We start from the raw sequence: 20241 nt of genomic DNA, 5'->3' as shown, positions 1-20241 counted from the left end.
AGGAAGTAAAAGAATTTCTGCTAGAAATACAAATTTACCAATACAAGTAAGTGATTAAATCGCTCCCCTACATTCACAACATCAGCCTTCATAAGAAAGGAGCAGCATGCACCGCTGTTGTGCAGTGATGCCACTGCTGGTAGCCACTGCAACATTGCATGTAAATGGGCATGGTAGCACAGGAACCTGCAAGTGACACAGTGACAAGAAATCCACTTTAGTGTTCAGCTGTAACATGTGCTCTACCATAGCATACTCTACCAGGAGTACATTTAGAGCTGCAGGTCATCCATAACAAGTCATTTTCTTCTCCACAGGTCAATACGATCTCTCATGGAAAACTCTTGAGTATTTATAAATACTTTTATAAAAAGGCAAAAGCAGACATTCTTTACCAGGCGGGAAGCAAAGGGTTCTTTAAAACTGTTTAATTACATATTTCAGGTAAGCACAGACAATACAGTAGATTTCCCACCACTGAATATTTACACTCTTTTCTTTAGGCTTGAGCTGTTCATGACGACAGTCTTTCAATCAACAACCTTGCTCAATCACTTTTGCTGCAAAGAAGGGTGCTGGAATAGAACTATTGCAGGAAATATCATTCCGTCAAGGCATGATTTTCTGTGGGGTTTTTCTCCTTTAAGAACTACCTACTAGTAGTTCAAGATAATTTGGGAGAATCCTGGCTTCCAAGATGACCTGAAGAATGCACTGAAACCAAGCAGTGTGTTGAAGTCCTAGAAATACTTAAATCAATACCAATATGTATGTTGTAGAGCTGCAATTCTTTTTCACTGGCACTGCCATTGATGCCTGGTTTCTGTTAGGACAGTTTTACACCAATTTTGTTTTGTTCCTTTTTCATTAGCCTTTGGGCCTCTTTCTCCATTTTCTTTCGTTGTTGTTCTGCTGCTCTTTTTTCCCTTTCTGCTATCTTCTGTTGTCTGTAATTAAAGAAAACATGAATTTCTAAATAACAGGAATCCAATTTTCAGCACAGTCATACCTTAAGTTCCTGTCAATAAATGCATTATTGTAACTAATAAAACCAGAGCTTCAGTCTACTGTAGTTAGGCTCAGAACAGTTATTCTTTTATTGTGCTGAAGTCCTTATTTCAGATCAATCTCGTCTTAGGCAGTATTATTTGTTCAATTATTTTACAATCTAAAAGCCACTCAATTCTCAAAAATTCAGAGTAAGTGAATCAGTGAGAATGTACGACAGTTAAAAGGCCTAGAGCTATTTAGGAAAAAGAAGAAAAAAAAAAAAATCTATCTAATGCTTTGAGTAGCAAGATTATCTATCTTTCCAAATTCAGACCAAAACAGTTCAACTTGTCTAGAACACTGACTTGTGTCCTCCCTTTCGCTCAGCAGAGGCATCAGTAGTTACTCTCTTTGTAATACAAGTACTACAAACGTTTTCCTCATGATCAGATGAGGTAACTTCTAATACTCCCTTTCACATGTTCAGGACCTGTGTTGTACTCTATTGTTCAGTACAAATATAACCAATAGCCTTTAAGGAAATAAAAAAAAATAATTCAAAAGTCTTGAGTTGTGTATCCTTTTAGCATTATTTCTTATCATTGCTATAAACCCCCAGACATCACTATCTGCTAGCTCAAAGAATGTGTCTACTGTAGTTTCCGATTTCAACAAATACATAGCTGGCTAGAGCAAAGGAAAAAAAAAAAGACGACAAAAATCCACTCATTTTATTCCCGTACTTCAGCTAGAACACATCACTGAGTGCCGCAGGGACAACAACTGAATCCATACTCCACACTGCAGCTCTCTCCTGTACTGCCTAAGTAGTAATAGAATGGCGTAAGGAGGTCACTCCTGCTTTGGATTCAGCTTATTAGATATGAAAAAAATTGCTAAGTTGCTTGCAAGAGGACTTAAAAAATAAAAATGAAGCTTCATTAACTTGAAAAGGTGAAATTTAACACAGATTTAGTAAGAATAAAGAATTGCTTATTAAAACAGAATAAAGAATTCTAATCGACAAGGCAGTAAGGAGTTAGCTTTCAATGTATCTAAATTACCTGGGCACATCCACTTAACTGTGTAAAACATACAGAATTAAAAACTGCCATCACCTGAAGCAACCTTCTCTGGTAGATTCCAACTATGGACAAAGTGGGCACACAAAACTTAGAAATATTTGAGGTACAAAGTCTACATATTATCTTTGTATTGGACAGGAGAGGGACTTCACTTATTTGCCTTGACTGATTATTAATGGCTAGAAGTTTTTCTATACTCTGTTAAGCTGCTCTGCTGTCTGTCATGGAAGAATGAAATTAGTCATTCACATCAGAATCTACCTTCCTAAGTTAATGGAAGCCCAAAGGTTTTTTTGAGATCCTGCCCTGCTATTCTACATTCCACCAGAAAGCCAGACAGTTGACAGTGTTGTCAGTCTAGCATATGCAGAGTAATAATATTTGCCACTTTACAGTAGCAGATTTTCTTACATTTCCCACACCTCAGAACAGATGCAGAAGGGAAGAAACTATATGTACACCAGCCAGCATGTAGAGACAGTAGAGTTCCAAAAAGCCACAAGAGGTGTTAAGCAATACTGCTATACATTTGCAATTCTCAAGTGAGGAAAGTCATAGCAGATCATGTTTCTTCCCCCCCTCCGCCCAATAAAGTGCAGGACACAGAACTCCTCTGCATGGAAAAATGGTTTCCATGCCCTCTACTGGTTAAGTAATTTTATTAGACTTCAGTTATGCCCAGATGAGAAGATACCTTCGCATCACCTCAGACAGAGGCACTGAAGTCACCAAAAAACACAAACAAGCAGCTTACCACAAAGTGATTACCTTTCCACTGCTCTTTTACTTGGTCATTATTCAAAACATTGATCCCTATTCCAAACTTCCTGCATGTTTGCAACATAAAGTTACTACCTTTCAGGCTCAGAAAGGTTTCATCTCTCAATAAAGGAAGAGCCTATGATGAACTGCAGCCATATCTGACTCACTTTTTCTGGGTTCCAAAGCAAGGAGTTCAGCACTTTGGATGGAATGATGTAAGTTGTTTAAACCAGGAAAGTATTAATTCCTAATGTCAACCTTACTTTGTGTTCCTAACACAAGTTATGTCCAAAAAAACCTAAACTTCCCTCATTGGTTAGCAAAACACAAACTATAATCAGAACACTGTTAGCAGACATTCTTATTCCAGTATGGGTTTAGTTACTGTATACCTTCTGAATAACTGTAATAAGAATGATTTCATAACATTTGGTCTTTTACTTCAACACAACTAAAAATGCACCAGCATTTATCTTAACTGTTCCCACTGGGAAAAAAAAAACCTCACTAGTATTAGAAAGTCTAAAGATGCAGAAAAGTATCGACAATTTGCAGAAGAAACCAAGTTCTAATTAACTTCAATTAGCTGAAAATCCAGTTTATCATCCACTATGCTGATTCATCACTGACTAGAAATTTTCCTCACATGCCAGCCCAGAACTTCTTGGGGAGTGAAAAAAAAAACAAACCAAAAACAAAAAACCAACCAAACAAAAAAAAAACCACCCAAGCCAGACTACAGGAACTTTTCAGGCACTAGTAGCCTACTCCTCAGCACTGCTTTTCAGCATGCTTTGATTCCAGGAAGCATTTGGCTTACTATACATGCTTATTTCAACTGTTACGTATACACATTAAGTCACCAGATAGGCTACAGGACACAGTCTTCTCTGCTATTTAGCAGGCCACAGCCCATTTTTGCATGATTGATCAGCACTCCATCACTACACAAATGTTATTCCCACCTAAGATACTTCTGAATACTGAGGACCAACAGGTACCCAGACACAGATAACTAAGGGAGATCCTTACTTTTTCTGCACACCCATTTAATTCTCAATAAGCACTGCTGGAATACAGTCAGCATTAACACTCTGGAGGGTGAGGGGGACTTTGTCCCCCATTTAGCTGTCTGAAAACTTCAGATCATTTTGTAGACCAATATGCAGTCTTCTAGCATTAAGAAGAGACTCCAGATCACTTCCTTACTAGCCTGTTGAAAACAGAGCCAGGCCTGTCAAGTACTATACTTAAGTTTTATGTTAAATGTCAGATGTTAATTACACCACAGATGTGCTGCAAGAGAAACTGTAAACCCAAAAGGTATTTCCTATCAATCTTGCTGAAAATCATCCAGCACTTTCCTCAATTACAGAGAAATATTGTAATTTGGTAAGTCATGAATAAAACAAAGGTTACAGAATTAGAATTGGTCGAATTTATTATCTATCACTAATGCATCAAAAGTGTGCTGGTGACTTCCCTCTTCTTATTCTACTGGTTGAAAAAAGTGTATTTTCCCAAATACTACAATAAAAATAGTTGAATAGAATCCTCTTTTTAAAAAATACCTTTTTTTCCTTTAAAGATTCACCATTCTAGAATGATTTTTTAATATATCATGTCCTTACTTCATATTATCACCACTGTCCCACTGAAGCCATGTATTTGTGATTTTGTAGGTGGAATGAGAGCAGTTTAGGAAGCTGGAGCCATCTACGGCAGGTTATCTGATGATGTAGGAAGCAATTCAAGTTTGATAAAACCTTGAACTGAAACCGGTTAACAGAAGTCACTGCCAATTCAAATCATTGCATGTGATTAATTTAAACTCAGTCTGCATCTCTTTACCCTTCATACTCCTTCCGCATATTCTTAAAAGGAAGAAAAAAGAACACAGATGGAACAGATGAAGTAGTCACGCTAGCTTCGTGCAAGACACTGATTTTACATTCAAGCCTTACCAGCTAGTTTAGTTAAGTTAGCTAGAAAAGCATACCTCCTACAGCAATTCCAAGAACATACTCACCTTCTATCCTGAACTGTTGTTTACTTTACAGCACATGGTGATGATCCTTTTCATAAGGACATCCAGCGGTATTTTACTTAAGCTGAAACATGTTATTTGTACATAATAAATTGTTGGGCTTGGGGGATGTTATTTTTTTGGGGGGTTGGGGAGGTGGGAAGTGTGTGTGTATGGTACTGTGCTGTTCCAATGTTCCAGTGGTTGTCAGATTTCTCCTGCTATCTCATGTACTAAATTGATTAGATCCAAAATGTGTTCTGCCAAGTACCAGTTACACAGAGATTAGATGCATAAAAATAATTTGTCTTAAGAATTAACAATTCTTAGCACTTATCAGAAAGGTGTTACAACAAAGAAACCTATATTTGATTCTTTTACATGTAAAAGGTTTACATGGTGTTACATTATTTTCAGTTACCTAAGAACTTCTTCTGCTTGCCAGGCAGCATCTTCCTCTTCTTCCCAGGCATTAGTATTTTCTTGCCAAGTATCCAAGTCTCCCAGTTCAGGCTGAAACAAAAGAAGAGAAGCTCTAAGCACATGGAAAAATTAGATAAAACGCTTATTTTTAACCTTGATGCTTCAGACTTCCAGAAATATTTGAGATATGACAGTACTTCTCAGCTTATTGTCTATGAGTTTTCCTCTGTTCTAATACTGACTTTTTCCAGTTAATTGTTGGAGGGTTTTTTTGATTCTATTTGCGGGTAACAAAGGAAGGAAGGAAGTACTGGAGTACATTTTTAGGAAGAAGGTAAGTTGAGCAGATGAAATGAGCAGATACTGTAAAAGATTTCTGGAAGTTGCATGGACAAACCAACGTGTATATCCACATGTTTGGGTGTCCAATATCACTTGAGTGCTGCTTTTACTCACTAGAAGGCCTTTCCTGAATTAATTTAATTATGGACAGCCTAAGGAAGTGGTACAACCATTCTGTACTGCTTTCTGCCTAGACCTTTTTGTGCACTATGTTAATAAAAGCAGAAGCACTGTTAACGAAGTCAAAGGGGAAGCGAGGGAGACCACCTCCCTCTGAATAGCCAGCCTGTTAGGTAACTAGACTATTTTTTCAAAGGATAAAGAGCAAAAATTAGGAGAGCAAAGGTAACCCAGAGGCTTTAAAAAAAAAAAAAAGTATAGTCCATTGCTTTAGAAGATTTGCAAGTATAAAAGTGTTTGGAAGCTTCTTACCTTTTTATCACTGATCTGTTAAGTTTCTCAGTAAAATAAATTAGTTAAAATTAGATTAACTACTTCATTGCTTTGAACCAAATACTCGATTTTAAAACAATTTACGTTATTCCACAGCTATTCCTCTTGCTCCCACAACACAGACCTTAGGCAGACTATTCCTTCTCCTACAGAACAGTCATTTAACTGTCAAATAAGATCAACACTTAGAGCATACTCACAGACTGGTGAATAAAAGGAATATCTTGTGTAGCTGCTAATCTGCTAGAGAATCCTGTGTTTCCCTCTGGAATCCCAAAATTTAGAGGCTCTCGTTTTTTAATAACTATCTGAAAATATTCAAAAAAAGGAACAAAAAGTGGTAAGTCAAAGCACTGCACAGATTCCTTGGTGATCATATAACTCTGTGCCTGTGAAGGTACAGCTACAGAACACCGCACAGGTTCTGGAAGCTGTACAGCCAAATGAACTGGTAAGTGAGAGAAACTAAATGCAAAAGACACAAGAACTCCCTCTTCCCCCCACTAGCTTTTTCTTAAGTCACATGGAAACCTACGACTGTATCAAGACAGAGAAAGGGCACAAAAAATTACTGATCAAATACCCATATCTCCCAGTACTTATATAAGCTACCAATTACATTACATATTCCTTGGAGAAATCCTGCTTCCATGGTAAGTCACTGTAAGATACTACTCTTGAGGACAGTGCTGTCTGCACAGATACACTGCTTTGGAACATAACCTCTCTTAGCTACTTCAATAGCGTATCTGTGCAGACAATTTAAGTTTCAACAGTTGCAATGTAATTCACTATCACATCAACTGGTAAAGCTCTGTACTGATCTGGCTGAAAAACATGCACTAATGCTTCTCCTAAAAGTCTAATTAGCAAATTTAACATGGTTGCTAAGATCATGTATCCCTTACTTGTTTTGACCTCAAGATACAAACTTATTACTTCATTTACCCTACTTTTAAGTCTCTGCTGCTTCCAAAAGAGGTAGATTCACAGTTCCACTGCCTGTACAAATGCTAGTACCAATGAAGAAAGCAAACAGGACTAGACCATCTTATTTAGCAATGACAGGCTCTGTTATTTGACTGAAGTTCCATTTCCAGACATTGTAGATATGAGGGGTAACATGAGTAGATTCCACCTCAGATCTTGGGGTTTATATTGAGTCCCAATTCGGTGGAAATAAAAACACAAATTCATATTTAAGGGTGGTAACAAGGCCAAGCTAGCAGAAATGTTCTTTACGGTGCCTGCACTCATCCCTCGAGATACATTTAAACTAAACCCAGTATACAGTATTCAAATAGCATGGACTTTTCTTGAGTTTTGTCCTAAGCCTGAAGTTCATTCCATTAGGCAAAAAATGTCATTAGATACAAAGGAGAAATCTACCTCTCCTCAGTCCTCCTTTGCCCCAGATTTTGGGAGATCAAAATCCTTAGAAGAATTTAGTTCACAGAATACTGCAGATCCTGGATGTATAGAAAGCTGACCCCAGTAACATCTCCAGTTCACAGGACCACAGGAAGATTCAGGTTGGAAGGGGCCTTGGGAAGTCTGTAATCCAGCCTCCTCCTCAAACCACTGTCAGCTCTGAGGCTGATGAAGGCACTCAGGGCTTATCCACTTGGGTCTTAAAAACTTCCAGAGATGAAGACTGCACAACCTCTCTGGTAACCTGTTCCAGTACTTGACTGCCTTTGTTGTGAAAAAGGTTTTCCAATTGACTCAAAGCCCTGTAAATACCCAGCTGGAAGATTTCCACATAGAAACAAAACTTGCAATTACCAGAAGTTTAATCAGCATTTATTTACGGTGTTGATGCTCTTGTGGATACGCTCTTCTGTCTTGTCTCCATAATAAAAATGGATATTTGAAGAGTGAGCCATTTTGAAATATCAGCTCCCTAATTCCAGCCTCCCCAATATAACTTGGTGAAACAAGTAACCATTGTTTTCTGAAACAGCAGTGCTGCTACCTCAAACTTCATCAGAGCAGGACATGGAATGTCTCCATTCAAATAACGGAATGGTATGAGCACAGATATCTTAGTGCAGTAGTTCCATTTTCAGAATTAAAGTGACTTGAGGGTTCTCACATTATACTTCCCAGAGACTTCATACTATGAAATTACTAGTAAGTTTCCAGTAACATTAAGACTAAAGATGTAAACATGAACTAGCATCACATTTGTTAGGACTTCAAAGAGTCAGTATTTTTAATAGGACATATTAGACTACACATCAGCACCTATTCTCATTTCAACAGAACAGCTTAATTTTACCAGCAGCACCTTCTATAAGTTGGCAGTTTACTTATAGCCTATTTTAAAGCAAGGAAAACTCTCCCTAAGTATAGTTGAAAGTGCAATGCTTACTTTTTGAGTTTTTCTTATAGTTGGTGTCATATCTTTGAAATAATCAGGTTCCATTTGTTCCAAAGGATTTTGCTGAGCAGCCACATTACCATTGCCACCTTCAATCTTCACACTGGTGGGTGCATCTTCATCCCATGAAGACCAGTCTTCTACTTCAGGCTAAATAGAAATACATGGTACAAGTTAATATCATCTGCAAGTAAAAACTTGACTTTTTATACCTTGCTAAGATATATACTTAATATTATATAGCATACATAATAATATTATATCTTTCTAAGATATATACCAATCTTATTGCAGGACTGATGTAATCACTCTGTTAAGTGATTATCTATTAAGTCACCTACCACTTAAGCAATTACCTGTTTAGGAACAGATGAATAATCCACTGTGGTTGGCAAAGTTATTTGGTCTCCACTTAACTTTCGCCCTCTTCCAGACCTGAAAGAAAAATGTAGGATTCCTCCAAGCTCTGAAAACATGAGCACTAAGTTTAAAAAAAACAAAAAGGAAGTCTGAGAACAGCACTACTGAAAATAGTCACGGCTAAAACATTAAGTGCTTAAACTACCTTAGTATTAACTACTGCCAGTAAAAGTCTACTAAACAAAGGAATTTCATCATGAATTTAAAGCAGTGTTCACAAGAATTTCAAAGTACAATTTACTTTTCAAACTGCAGTGGAGAAATAGAGGAGAAGCAAGTTTAAGAAATATGAAAATGGACAAATGAACTCAGTTATTTGCATACAATAGGTTATAATTTTTAGATTGTCAGTGTTTAAGAAGCAAACACTATCAATCTACATTTGTTCAAAGATAACCACTTCTACTGTAAACTGAGAAATCTTTCTACTTGTCTTAGATATTAAGCTGTGTCTAACAAATCACCTTCTGAGCTGCTTTATTTGAAAGCCCGTCTAAAGCATTTTTTCCTTCAGAATCTAAACAGAAGTAGTACACGACTATACAAGTCAACAGCTTCTGTTCAATACATGTTTCTACTTACTTAAAGAATACTGTTTCAAAGCATTTCAACAACTATATCAAATAATTTCAATTGAAAACAAACACTAATGCATTGCAAATAAACTACCTAGATATTTACTTAATGACAGCATTCAAAGATCACAATAATAATTAAAATATTCTTAGCCTTACAACACAAGAGAATGAAATTCAGGCTCACACTCATGTTCTCCCCAAGGAGCGTAAGCTCCTACAGCAAGACAGTCATGTAATTGACCTTATGCAGCTTGGAAAAGTTAAGTTTCATTTATTAGTACTGATGAGAATAAAACTGGGAAACTAAAATTTGGAGTTCGTATCCATTAGTTTTACTATTATAGAACATTTTACCATCAACTCATAATAGCCAAATTGTTTGTAATACCACCTCCGCTGCATGCTGGTGAGTGATTAGATACATTTTTCCTGCTTTAAGCCAAATAGATTCTTCCTTAGGAAAGATCAGGTGCTATCATCAGATTTTCAAGCTTTATATAATTAACTCTAGCCCCTTTAGAAACTGTTCCTTTAAGCTGAAAAGCAACACAGTTTAAGGGTAAAGGAAGGTGAAAACACTGTTCCCTCAAATACAGCCTGGTTCTGGCTGACTAGATTTAGTTGATGTCTCTGAAGTAAACCCAAGCTTGGAAACATCCTCCTTCAGACCTGTACAACATACACATCTTTAATACTATTCTAAGCCATCACTTCTGCAATTGTATATATTTCCCTATTCATATGGTCTAGAAGACTCCAAAAAGTGGCTTATAACAAACATTCATCTAGCCAAAATGATTACACTGATAAGGGTGAAGGTGGGAGGAAACAGCTAGTGTCATACAACATGGGAAAGAATATGCTACACAGGACAGCACTGAGGAAGGCTACGTATCTCCACTTCCTTTTTTATAAAGGCAACAAGATGCTTATACAAAGAGTTGCTTCACAACCATCATTAGACAGATATTGATCACTGCTCTGAATGCCAAATGCCTCAAGAATTCTTGGCTTTGTTTCTCCTTACTAATTAGCAGCATCCAGATTTCTCAGCTGGAGATAACTAGAGATTTTAAGCAGAATGAAGTTTCATCTCTTTTTATACTTACACCTTTTATTTCCTGGAAACAGTGGATTCAGGCAAGCTGTTAGTTAAAACTTTTTTTGATAAACAAAGAGAGGACTAGCACCATATGTAGGCTTTACGCCAACTAGAAAGATGCATGATCTCTACAGGCACTTGTTTAAATGAAAAACTAATGTAAACTATATAATCTAAATAAGTACTAGCTCGGATCCACTGAATTAAAATGCACATTTAATTAAATCACATTTGCTGGTTATCAGGCATACTCATATGCAGGGGTGCATTACAGGAGAACAAAATTTATCAAGCTATGCTTTGCAGCTGACATTAAAAAAGAAAAACACCTGTAGTTAACGGACTGAACTAATTTGATCCACTGACTTGCTTATGTGAAAGATTTTACATTTTCATTCTTTCAAATAATTGTTATTCACAAAAGAAAAGTTCTCCTAGTTTTTACTCCCAAGCAGTTCCTCAGCTGTTCATTCAAGGATTTAATTCATTCAAAAGTTGAAGAACAGAGGAAAATACTGTCATTACACCTACTAAACAATTATCTGCTTATAAAAGCTATCTTAACACTTACAGAGATGAAGTGTCCACATAATATAGAAGCTATCATCGACCCAGTGTTTTGACTTCTTTTAGAACTTGAACAGCAAGTACTCTTAATTTAATTTGGAATTCAAATCGCAGAACTAAGGTTGACATCTATACTGTTGTATGCAGCATTATATCTTTTTAAAGCTTCACTAGATCTGTAGTGAATTTACCAACGAGCTGAGAGCTTCCTCTTATGCTTGGAATAAGGTGAACAGGAAATAAACAGTTATTTTGTGTCTACCACATATTCTGTATATGCTTTAAATTGACTACTACTTTGCCAGTGATCATACACATCTGCCAAGAGTGGCAAGAAGCAACAGTAGTTCACATGACAGCACAGTGCCACAAAGATCTACCTCAGGTACTCCGCTACTGTACTACTGAACTCTACTATTATACAACTGTAACTCTTCAGGGGTTTTGGAATGCTTCTAGGTACTACACTGCTGTGTTCATGGGTCTACAACTCAAAAGAACATTACATATGACCTACAAGAGTAAGCAAAAAAATAAGTCATGTTCATTAAAAAAAAAAAAAAAAAGGCAGTTCCCTTGAACTTCAATCACTGTCCTCCAAACTTCTGAAAGAATCTTCAATAGGCAGAAGAATCTGAAGTCTCAGGCAACTGTTTCTTGACAAAGCAGGATGAGAATCACTTACATTTATAATGAAAGCCTACTGACTGATGACTGGGTGGATGCTGCCATTAACTGAATCTCTTAAAAAACAAAACATCACTTGCCAAATACTGCTAGAAAATGCAGAGAACAATTTTTCTTAGTGTGACACAGAATAGTTTTAAAAGGCAATTTTAAAACCCTGTCAGAGCTGTTTAGAAAATACTCCTCATTAGAGCTATCATACCACAAAATACACTCACAACTGCACTACATAGACTTTTGAATGCGGAAGGAATACGCAGATTAAAGAATAAATTTGACTTAGTTTTTTTCTGTCTTGATTGTTTTGCAATTAGTAAAGTCAGAACTGGGAAAAGTGGTGGATGGGTGCTGAGAGTAGGAAAGAAGTGCAAGAACCTGTAATTAAAAAAGAAAAGGTAACCAAATTTAAAAAAAGACATGTTTACCTGCATATTAACTTTTTAATGAAAGAAAGCACTGCTGCCAGGCAAGTACAGATTTTAAAGAGTCGAAACTGTGTTATGGCCATGGTGAGAAACCCTTCCTGCAAAAGAAAAAAAGTTAGATGTAGAGGATTATACATATTTACATAGCTCTTAAGTCAATTTCCTTGCTGATAAGCAAGGAGCATTCAGTGAAACTATATTAATGCAAGAAAAGAGAAGAGGTACCTGGAGCAAAGATGCTACCTGCCTACTATCAGGACATTTCACTGATGTAAATAAGACAAGTACCCAATGTTTATGGCCTTTAAAGAAACAGCACAGAATCATAGGTAAAGTCACAGTTAAAGATACTTTTAAAGGGAAAGTGCAGGCAACCAGTTGCAGTGACTGTACAGCTGATCTGTTTTAGACACTAACAATGGCACTGAACACTAGCAATGCAAGGAGAACATAATAATCATCAGTAAGAAGCTCACATCTGCTTGAGCAAGTCTTACACATTCAAATTATAAATTTAGTCATCAAGTCAAAACCCAAAATTGGTCATTTAAGTTTAGTTTCCATTTTGATGGAAATGTATGATGAGAAAGAACATTGGTTATTTTGGAACCAGTGTCACTGAAAAATCATCAGCAAAGAAAGACTCTGTTCATCCTGTGTACACTATAGCACCAGTTAACCCCCAGATCTATCAAAACTCCTATGCCAGACTGGGTCATGCTAGCAAACCCAGCCAAGAAAAAATTCATCTTTGGCTGAAGCCACTTATGTTGGCAGCTACTTTTCGGTGTCAGTTTGATAACCTAGAGAATTTATACTCGGTATATCATATTATTCCAACAGATCCCCTCAAATAGGTACAGACCGAGTCAGAATAATCTGCTGTAATTCAAGGATCCCTTTTCTCTCTTCTACAGGTGAACATTTCAGAGTAAAGAATAAGAGGTTAGGCTTCAGAAATAGCTTTTCATTATATACATCTACACCTCTAACAACATTTTCTGTTGCAAGTTTAACATACCTTCTGGTGAGAAGAGAAGGCAGCCCTGTGACATTTTCCTCAGGCCATGAGTATTCCATGGAAGGACAGCTTGATTTCAAATATGCTATGGCATTTAAATCACTTTTTATATTCCAGGCTTTAAATTAGGAAGAGTCAGGAAGGTGGATCATTAGGTAGGCTGCTCCAATACTGCCCTGAGGATTTTATTAAAAAGTACATAATGGGATTTGTGAGCTTCATGGAGCTTAGATTTATTTTTTACTGGTGCTCATTTGCTAGATAATATAACTAGTATTAAACACTGTAATATAGTACTGGAAATATTGCTTCACATACAGTCCAGATCAGGAATTTCTACTACTGAAAAGTCATACAGGGTCCTATTAAATAAACAGGCCCTTCTACCGTAAAATGGAAGGCTTAAGTCAATAAATACACACCAAATTACAGACCGCACTACCAAACTGTAGCTCAGGAGAAAGGCCTCACAGGACACATTTCACCTCTACTTCAACACCAGCATTGTCTTAATCTTATTTCATGGGATACTTAAAAATGTAGAGAACCTTGTGGTTCTCTGTGTGGGTAATACCCACAACAGTAAGTATTAAATGGGCTCTTCATCTAACAGGAATAGGAAAAAGTCAACTTCCCACAAAGAAGCAAGAACAGCAGACACAGTCCAACACATTTATCTTTTAGTTTTAAAGACAGGACTATAATTCCATATTGTGCTTAAGCACTTCCTTACCTTCTGGAATAAGCAGTTTTGACAATATCTAGGTGACAGAAGAATGCATCAGCCATGAATTTGAAGGATTCAGAAATAGTGGAAGTTAGTGAAAAAATGGTGGATAGTAACGAGATGGACAGTTCTCTATTCTAAAGATAGAAATTATTGCAAACTAACGCTGAATTGGTGAAAGAAATTGTTACTTTTAGAAGAGGCAGCTAGAAGCCATCTACCCTGGATTTGAGGTATGAAGAGCAGGTGACCTGCTGAAATGAGAATAAAGGCTATGTCTTTTTTGAAAGGAAGCTTGTTTAGCAGCTCACTCCCCTCTTCTCTATCAGAATTCACTCTTATATCAGCTTCGCAGGCAGGAGGCAAGGAGTAGAAAAGTATTCAATGTTAGAAAGAATAAAGCTGTCTTCCCCTGTTTAGCCTACCTAACTGCCACAGTGGACACTCCAGACAGATCCTAAATTAAAAAACAAACTATTGATTGAAAAGGTTGTTTTAGTAAGCAACCATTACTCAAAAATCCCTGCAGACTCTATATTATTTGTGCCTAAGTTCAAAGGACTAGGTTGTTTACTACCTCAGTGCAAAACTAAAACCTAAACAATACTCAAGTGTGTCAGTTATATATATATACACGTACATATGCGTATATGGTTGTGTACATATACATATAAACCCCCAGTTTTTCAACTCATCTCTATTTTTTTATGTATCAGATTGTATACTGTATTGACTTGTCAATATAAAGTTAATCAACTGAAAAAGCAGAATGCACAAGATGTCTGGCTTGCAAGCTTGTGAAGTCCACTGCTGACAAGAGTTAGCCACCAGCAGTTAATCCATTTTTCCCAGGTCATTCCTATACATGAGTGACTACACATCCAATATCACACCAGTACGCCCATTTGGCAGGGTTCAATAGCCATCGTCATTCCCCACAACAATCAGATAACTCATCCCTCTCCACTTGCTATGTGTCAAGCAGAGATTTCAGATTTATGATGAGACACACAATCACATAACGTCTTTGTGTTAGAGCTGCATTTCAGTTCAACTGTGGCAGCACTAGGCCCTTCGAGACAGTAAGTACTGTTTTGCCCGCCTCTTCTCTGAGCTTTAATTGTAGTCATCCCAATAAAGTTAAGCTCTATACACTACAAATTGTAGCTGCACAACCAGTTTTGGCAACAGCGTGCCATCAGCTAGCCATATTAGCAATCATCCACTTTTAAAAGTACTTTCATCAGTGTATCTGGTTTTTATACTGCTAATTAAGAGACGAAGCAGTATATATGCATTAATTTTAGCAATATGCTAAAAGCCACTTAAAACAGAATCTTGAACCAATTATTGGCTCAAGATTAGGACAAGTCAAGCATTCTCCCCAGTGTCTGGAACAGCACTTGAAGCATCTGCATTGTTGCTGTAAGGACAGCACTACCCAAAAAGAAAAGTTAAAGGTTAGCTAAAGGTTTTGAGTTTTGTTTGGTGCCTTTGGAGGGTTTTTTTGTGTTTGTTTGGGTGTTGTTTTTTTTTTTAAGTTAATTAATTAATTTTCTCAAAGGTAAATAATTTTATATTCTGAAGCAGTTGTATGAATACAAATGTACATGGAACCTTAATATTTCCTGAGTTCACTGCAAACTTAATTCACCTGATACCATTACACTGAACTTGTTAAGTGAAACAAAGTGTTCCTTCTTTTCTTCTCCATCCTTCTCAAACACTGGAAAGAAGCACAGCCATGTATCTTCCTTATCTCATAAATGGGAACAAATACTGAACTGTGTAATGCTAAATGGCAGGGCCACAACCTTCTTTCTTCCTTCTCTTAAGCTTTTCCTTGACAATCAATCACAAAAGGAACTACAATTATTTCAGGAGCCGACTATGATACAGGACGCCATGGAGACACAATACAAACTGGCAGTGCTCCAGCAAGAATCCTAGACCATTTCTTAACAGACAGAGGCAAAGGTGAAATACTGGACTAGAATTCAGATAATCTGATAAGAGTTGTCCATCAGCCTGATACACCCTTGTGCATATCACACCTCATGCCTCAGCTTCCCATTTGTAAAATGGGATGGAGCTTTCCTTTTCCCATTATTGAGACTGCTTCTTCTAATGCATTACACATTTATCAAACTTACTGTCAACTGAACTTTTAAGTTCCATTACAACAGATATAAATAAGCAAATAAATCAGGACATGAATCCCAATTAATTTAATTCTAGCAGTCAATGCAACAATTTTGTAAAAATTTAGCTGGAGTTTGACTTGTGTAGCTCATACTGCCTTCTATTGGTAAAAAAGCCACAGCAGTTGCTCACATGGAAGATGAGCACAGAAAGGATTAAAGCACGGCAGCAGCAAGATGTTAAATACATTACAGCCAAGTCAGAAGAATGAGGCAACTTACCCCCAAAAACATTTTATGGATCCATAAGGGAAATGTAGTGAAGGGAGAGAAAGTTCAGAAGTTTATCAAACTTAAATATTTTTACATTGCTTTCAGCTTGCAGCAGTGGCCTCATTAGAACTCCTGGCACCTCTGACTACACCAACAATAGCCAGCAAATTGTCCACGGCAGGCATAGCCCACCTGAGTTAGTCAACTATGGTGCAATAAGCAAGACTCTCACTGGCCATCACTGTACAATGGGCACATCATCTGTAGAAGCACTTCCTCTTTCATACCTAATTGCACACACAAACACCACTTAAACAGTATTTCAAAAGATAGAGCTGACTCTAAAATGAAGTCACTTTGTGGCACTAAAATTGCTTTAGAGACTTGTTTTCTCCTAGTGAACACATCTCCTACTGTCAGTGCAAAAAGATGTCAAAACAATCATAGAGCACCTATCCTGCTCTCCTCTGTTCCTCTACAATGCTGACTGATTTGTAGTGTGTAGTTTTCTTTAGATATCACCATCTTCAAAATGGAATTTCTGCCTTGAATTACCAGTGCTTTGTGAATTGATTATATTTTCTTTCACATGAGCTCATCTGTAACTCTGGAATGAACAAACTCTGGGAACAGTAACTTTAACTCATATTAAACACAGCTAGCTAAACAGCCAAAGGATGGCATCTGAATCAAGACTAAGAATAACTTGTCCGAAACTGAAAGGTTTCCAGCCAACTACATATTTACATAAGTAGCCACAAAAAAAGCCTCACCTTTCTAAAGCAAAATGAGAAGTCAATTTCCTAGTACAAAAGACTAACAAGACCTTGAGCGCTTGCATGTGTCAGCACCAAAACTCCACAAAAGCATCATTGAACCAGTATGTTTTCACTAGAACAGCTGTTAAAAACCTAGCAAGTACCACATGATTAGCTCAAAGTTTCAGTGGCAAGGATAGGACTCCTTAAAATTTCATTCTGTATGAAATTTTACAAAAGTAGAGTGGCCATATCAATCTGAAGATGTCTAAGTAGGTTTACAGGGAGAAGGAATCTTATGAAGATTAGCAGACAGAGCTAAAAAACCTGTTTATTTTCAAGCACGCAAACCCTCTTCCAAATCATGTACATTATAAGATATACAAGGACATTCTGTATTTTTAAAAAGGCAACATAATGATTCAGAAATGGCATTCAGTCAGGTACTGAAAGACACAAACAGCATCTCTGCACTTCAAAGACAGCAACCATGACTCTATAGCCTAATGAGGAGGTTCCACACCCCTCTTCCTGGTTGACTTCTGTGTTTGTTTTTTGTTTGTTTGGGGTTTTTTTAATCGCTTTATATAGAAACATAATATTGGGAACACTGAGGGAGAAGGAAAAAACTTACCAGGTCAATGTCTTTACCACCGAGTTTGATAAATGGACAGATTAAATGGCAGCATGACTGAACCCTGAAGCCACACTACTATGGCATTAGAGTGAGGAGCAGAATCCAAAAGGAAGATTAGGAGGCATGTCCTCTATCTAACTATAGGTAGGTGGTTGGTGCATGTCCATAGTAGGTACTGTAGTTTCAACACTAGTGCTCCAACTTTCAGTGCAAGCACCCTAACTAGGCAGTTGTGAGGTAGCTGGGAGAGAAGACTACTCTGCCTATGGTTTATGGGAGCAAGCTAAGTCATCCAAGATGCTCAAATCCAGGAAGATATTTCAAGACTATCAGGAGCTGTAGAAGATACCAGAATTCAAGAAGGAATGTTTGTGTCTCTGACTAAAGGCAGTAAAAATTGGTGCATGCTGGCGATTCCCAAGTTATTCCTAGACACCAAACACTTATATGACATACGGAGTTTCAACTTTTTTTTAAACATGCTACTCCTAGAGCCATGAAACTGCTATAGTAATACCTCTCCAGGAAATTGAATATAGTTCCAATCTTGTTAACGTGAACTCTTGAAGCTTGCTGTTCTGAATTAGAATAAGTTCTATTTTTCAAGGCAACAATAGTTAAAATAGAAAGCTTATATCCACTAACCAATCACAGTCATTCTTTGACCATCCTTATCCATATATATGCTACTGCCTTCTGAAAACCAGCATACAGAGAACATAAAGATTGAAGTCACACAATCCCATGATACTACACTGCAACTTTGTTCACATTTGCAGGAAGTCTTTGACATAATGCACTAATTCACATAACTCACTTCACAACACTGGAGAAGTTCTCAGACACATAATCAGAGTTCAAGAGACCCCAGTTCTGTTCCAATCCTTATTAGTCATCCTGGACTTAGGTTATCTGTAGCTACATGGAAAGCCAGAGGCGACAAATTAACACACCTTCATTGTTACTACCACAAAATCATCTTGCAACATGTGCTATCTTGACAAGCACCAGCTATTTACAATCAAGATACACTACAAGACATGCTGTGCAAGATGGCTTACAGATATCTGTACAGCGCACGTCTGTATTTCCAGAGTGTTCTGAAGGACTATAAAGCAGCAAGCTATATTATTTTTCATTAGATGTGCAACTGAGGCACTTACATTGTGAATTCATGACCGTGAAACAGTGCCCCACCATTCTACAGAACAGCCCAGGCTCAAGTGTTATCAGAGACAGCACCAAAGCCAGATGGTATAGCACTTAAGTTTTCTGCGACCTGTTAGAGATGGTTAAGTCTTTAAAAGCATACAAAGCAACTTCCACGTTAACTTTTACGCAACTTGTCAGTCAGCATGACCAAAGAAAGAGTGTGTAACCCTAAGCAGCGCGGTCCCATAAAGTCCTTAGAAAGACCAAAAAAGGCTTAAACCCCACCAGCTCTGACAGGACGTGCCCCCCCCCCCCGCTCCTCCTCCTCCTCCACAGAGCACCAAACGTCCCAGTCCCCAAACGCTGCCTATCTACTCGCCAGTCGCTTTATGTTCTTCCCAGCCCGTGAGGTCTCCCCGCCACCCCCCCGCTCCCGAAGGGGCCCGGACCAGCCCGGCAGAGGCAGTCGGCAGCCGCGGGCCTCTCCCTCCCGGGGCCGGCCGGGCAGGGCTGCCGCTGGGCGACGGCCACACCGCCCCGGGGCCGGGGCGTCCCCGGCACAGAGGGGAAGGGGGCGGGGGCGTCACTGAGGGAGAACCGCGAGGGAGGGCCTGCCCCGCGGCGGGAAGGCGCCGAGGCCGGGCCCCCTGCCCAGCCGCGCCGCGCCGCGGCGAGGCGAGGCGGAAGCGGGCACCCGGCGGCGAAGAGAAGCGGCCCTCCCCGCTCACCTGCCCCGAGGGGGAAGGCTCTCCAGGGGGCGCGGGGCGCCAGGGGCCGAGGCGGCCGCTCCCGCAGCCTCCGCCCTCGCCGGCCGCCCCTCATTCAAAGCCGGGCGCGCGCTGCCGCTGCTGCTGCGCCGCCGCCGCCGCCTCCCGCGCCGCCATCTCGGCCTCCTGTCACCCGGGAGACGGGCCCGCCCCTTCCGGCCGCGCCTCTTCCCCTCGCCCCGCCAACCGCCGCTCGCGCCTCTGCCCGCGGCTCCCGCCCTGGGCCGTTGGGTCAACGGCCGCCGAGCCAACGGGCTGGGCCGGGGCGACGCCACTCGGCGTGGCGCGACGCGACGCGGCCTCGCCCCGCTGCGGGGACAGCGCTCGGCAGGCAGCAGAGGCGCGCCGGGCTGCCCCGCGGCCCGCCCCCGCCAACAGCCTTCGCTCTCTCCCGCCTCCCTTCCCTCCCGCGGCTGCCTGGTCCCGGCGAAGTTTGAGCCCGGACTTTGTCACTCCGGGGAACTGTGTTAAAAAGGCGCCGTTCTTTCATGTTACCGGGGTGCTGCGTATGTGGCTGTAAAG

General features: G+C 39.3%; 1 protein-coding gene across 2 annotated transcripts; it reads right to left on the bottom strand.

The window, feature by feature from the left end:
• Positions 1-413: 413 nt before the first annotated feature.
• On the bottom strand, positions 414-19866 carry EBAG9 (estrogen receptor binding site associated antigen 9). 2 transcript variants are annotated; one of them, XM_069779914.1, is made up of 8 exons: positions 19681-19866; positions 13265-13440; positions 12244-12341; positions 8821-8899; positions 8456-8614; positions 6282-6389; positions 5285-5376; positions 414-947 (listed from the first exon to the last, which is right to left on the bottom strand). In XM_069779914.1, exons 3-8 carry the CDS (start codon positions 12324-12326, stop codon positions 827-829), a joined length of 642 nt encoding a protein of 213 aa, XP_069636015.1. In that variant the 5' UTR covers positions 12327-12341; positions 13265-13440; positions 19681-19866; the 3' UTR covers positions 414-826. The 2 variants fall into 2 exon arrangements, with proteins under 2 accessions (XP_069636015.1, XP_069636013.1); XM_069779912.1 differs by lacking the exon at positions 13265-13440.
• Between the last annotated feature and the right edge of the window lie 375 nt (positions 19867-20241).

Source organism: Haliaeetus albicilla, chromosome 3 (genome assembly GCF_947461875.1).
Source record: "Haliaeetus albicilla chromosome 3, bHalAlb1.1, whole genome shotgun sequence".
Taxonomy (NCBI): domain Eukaryota; kingdom Metazoa; phylum Chordata; class Aves; order Accipitriformes; family Accipitridae; genus Haliaeetus; species Haliaeetus albicilla.
The sequence above is the reverse complement of the archived record's forward strand: the minus strand, read 5'-3'. Positions and strand labels throughout refer to the sequence as shown.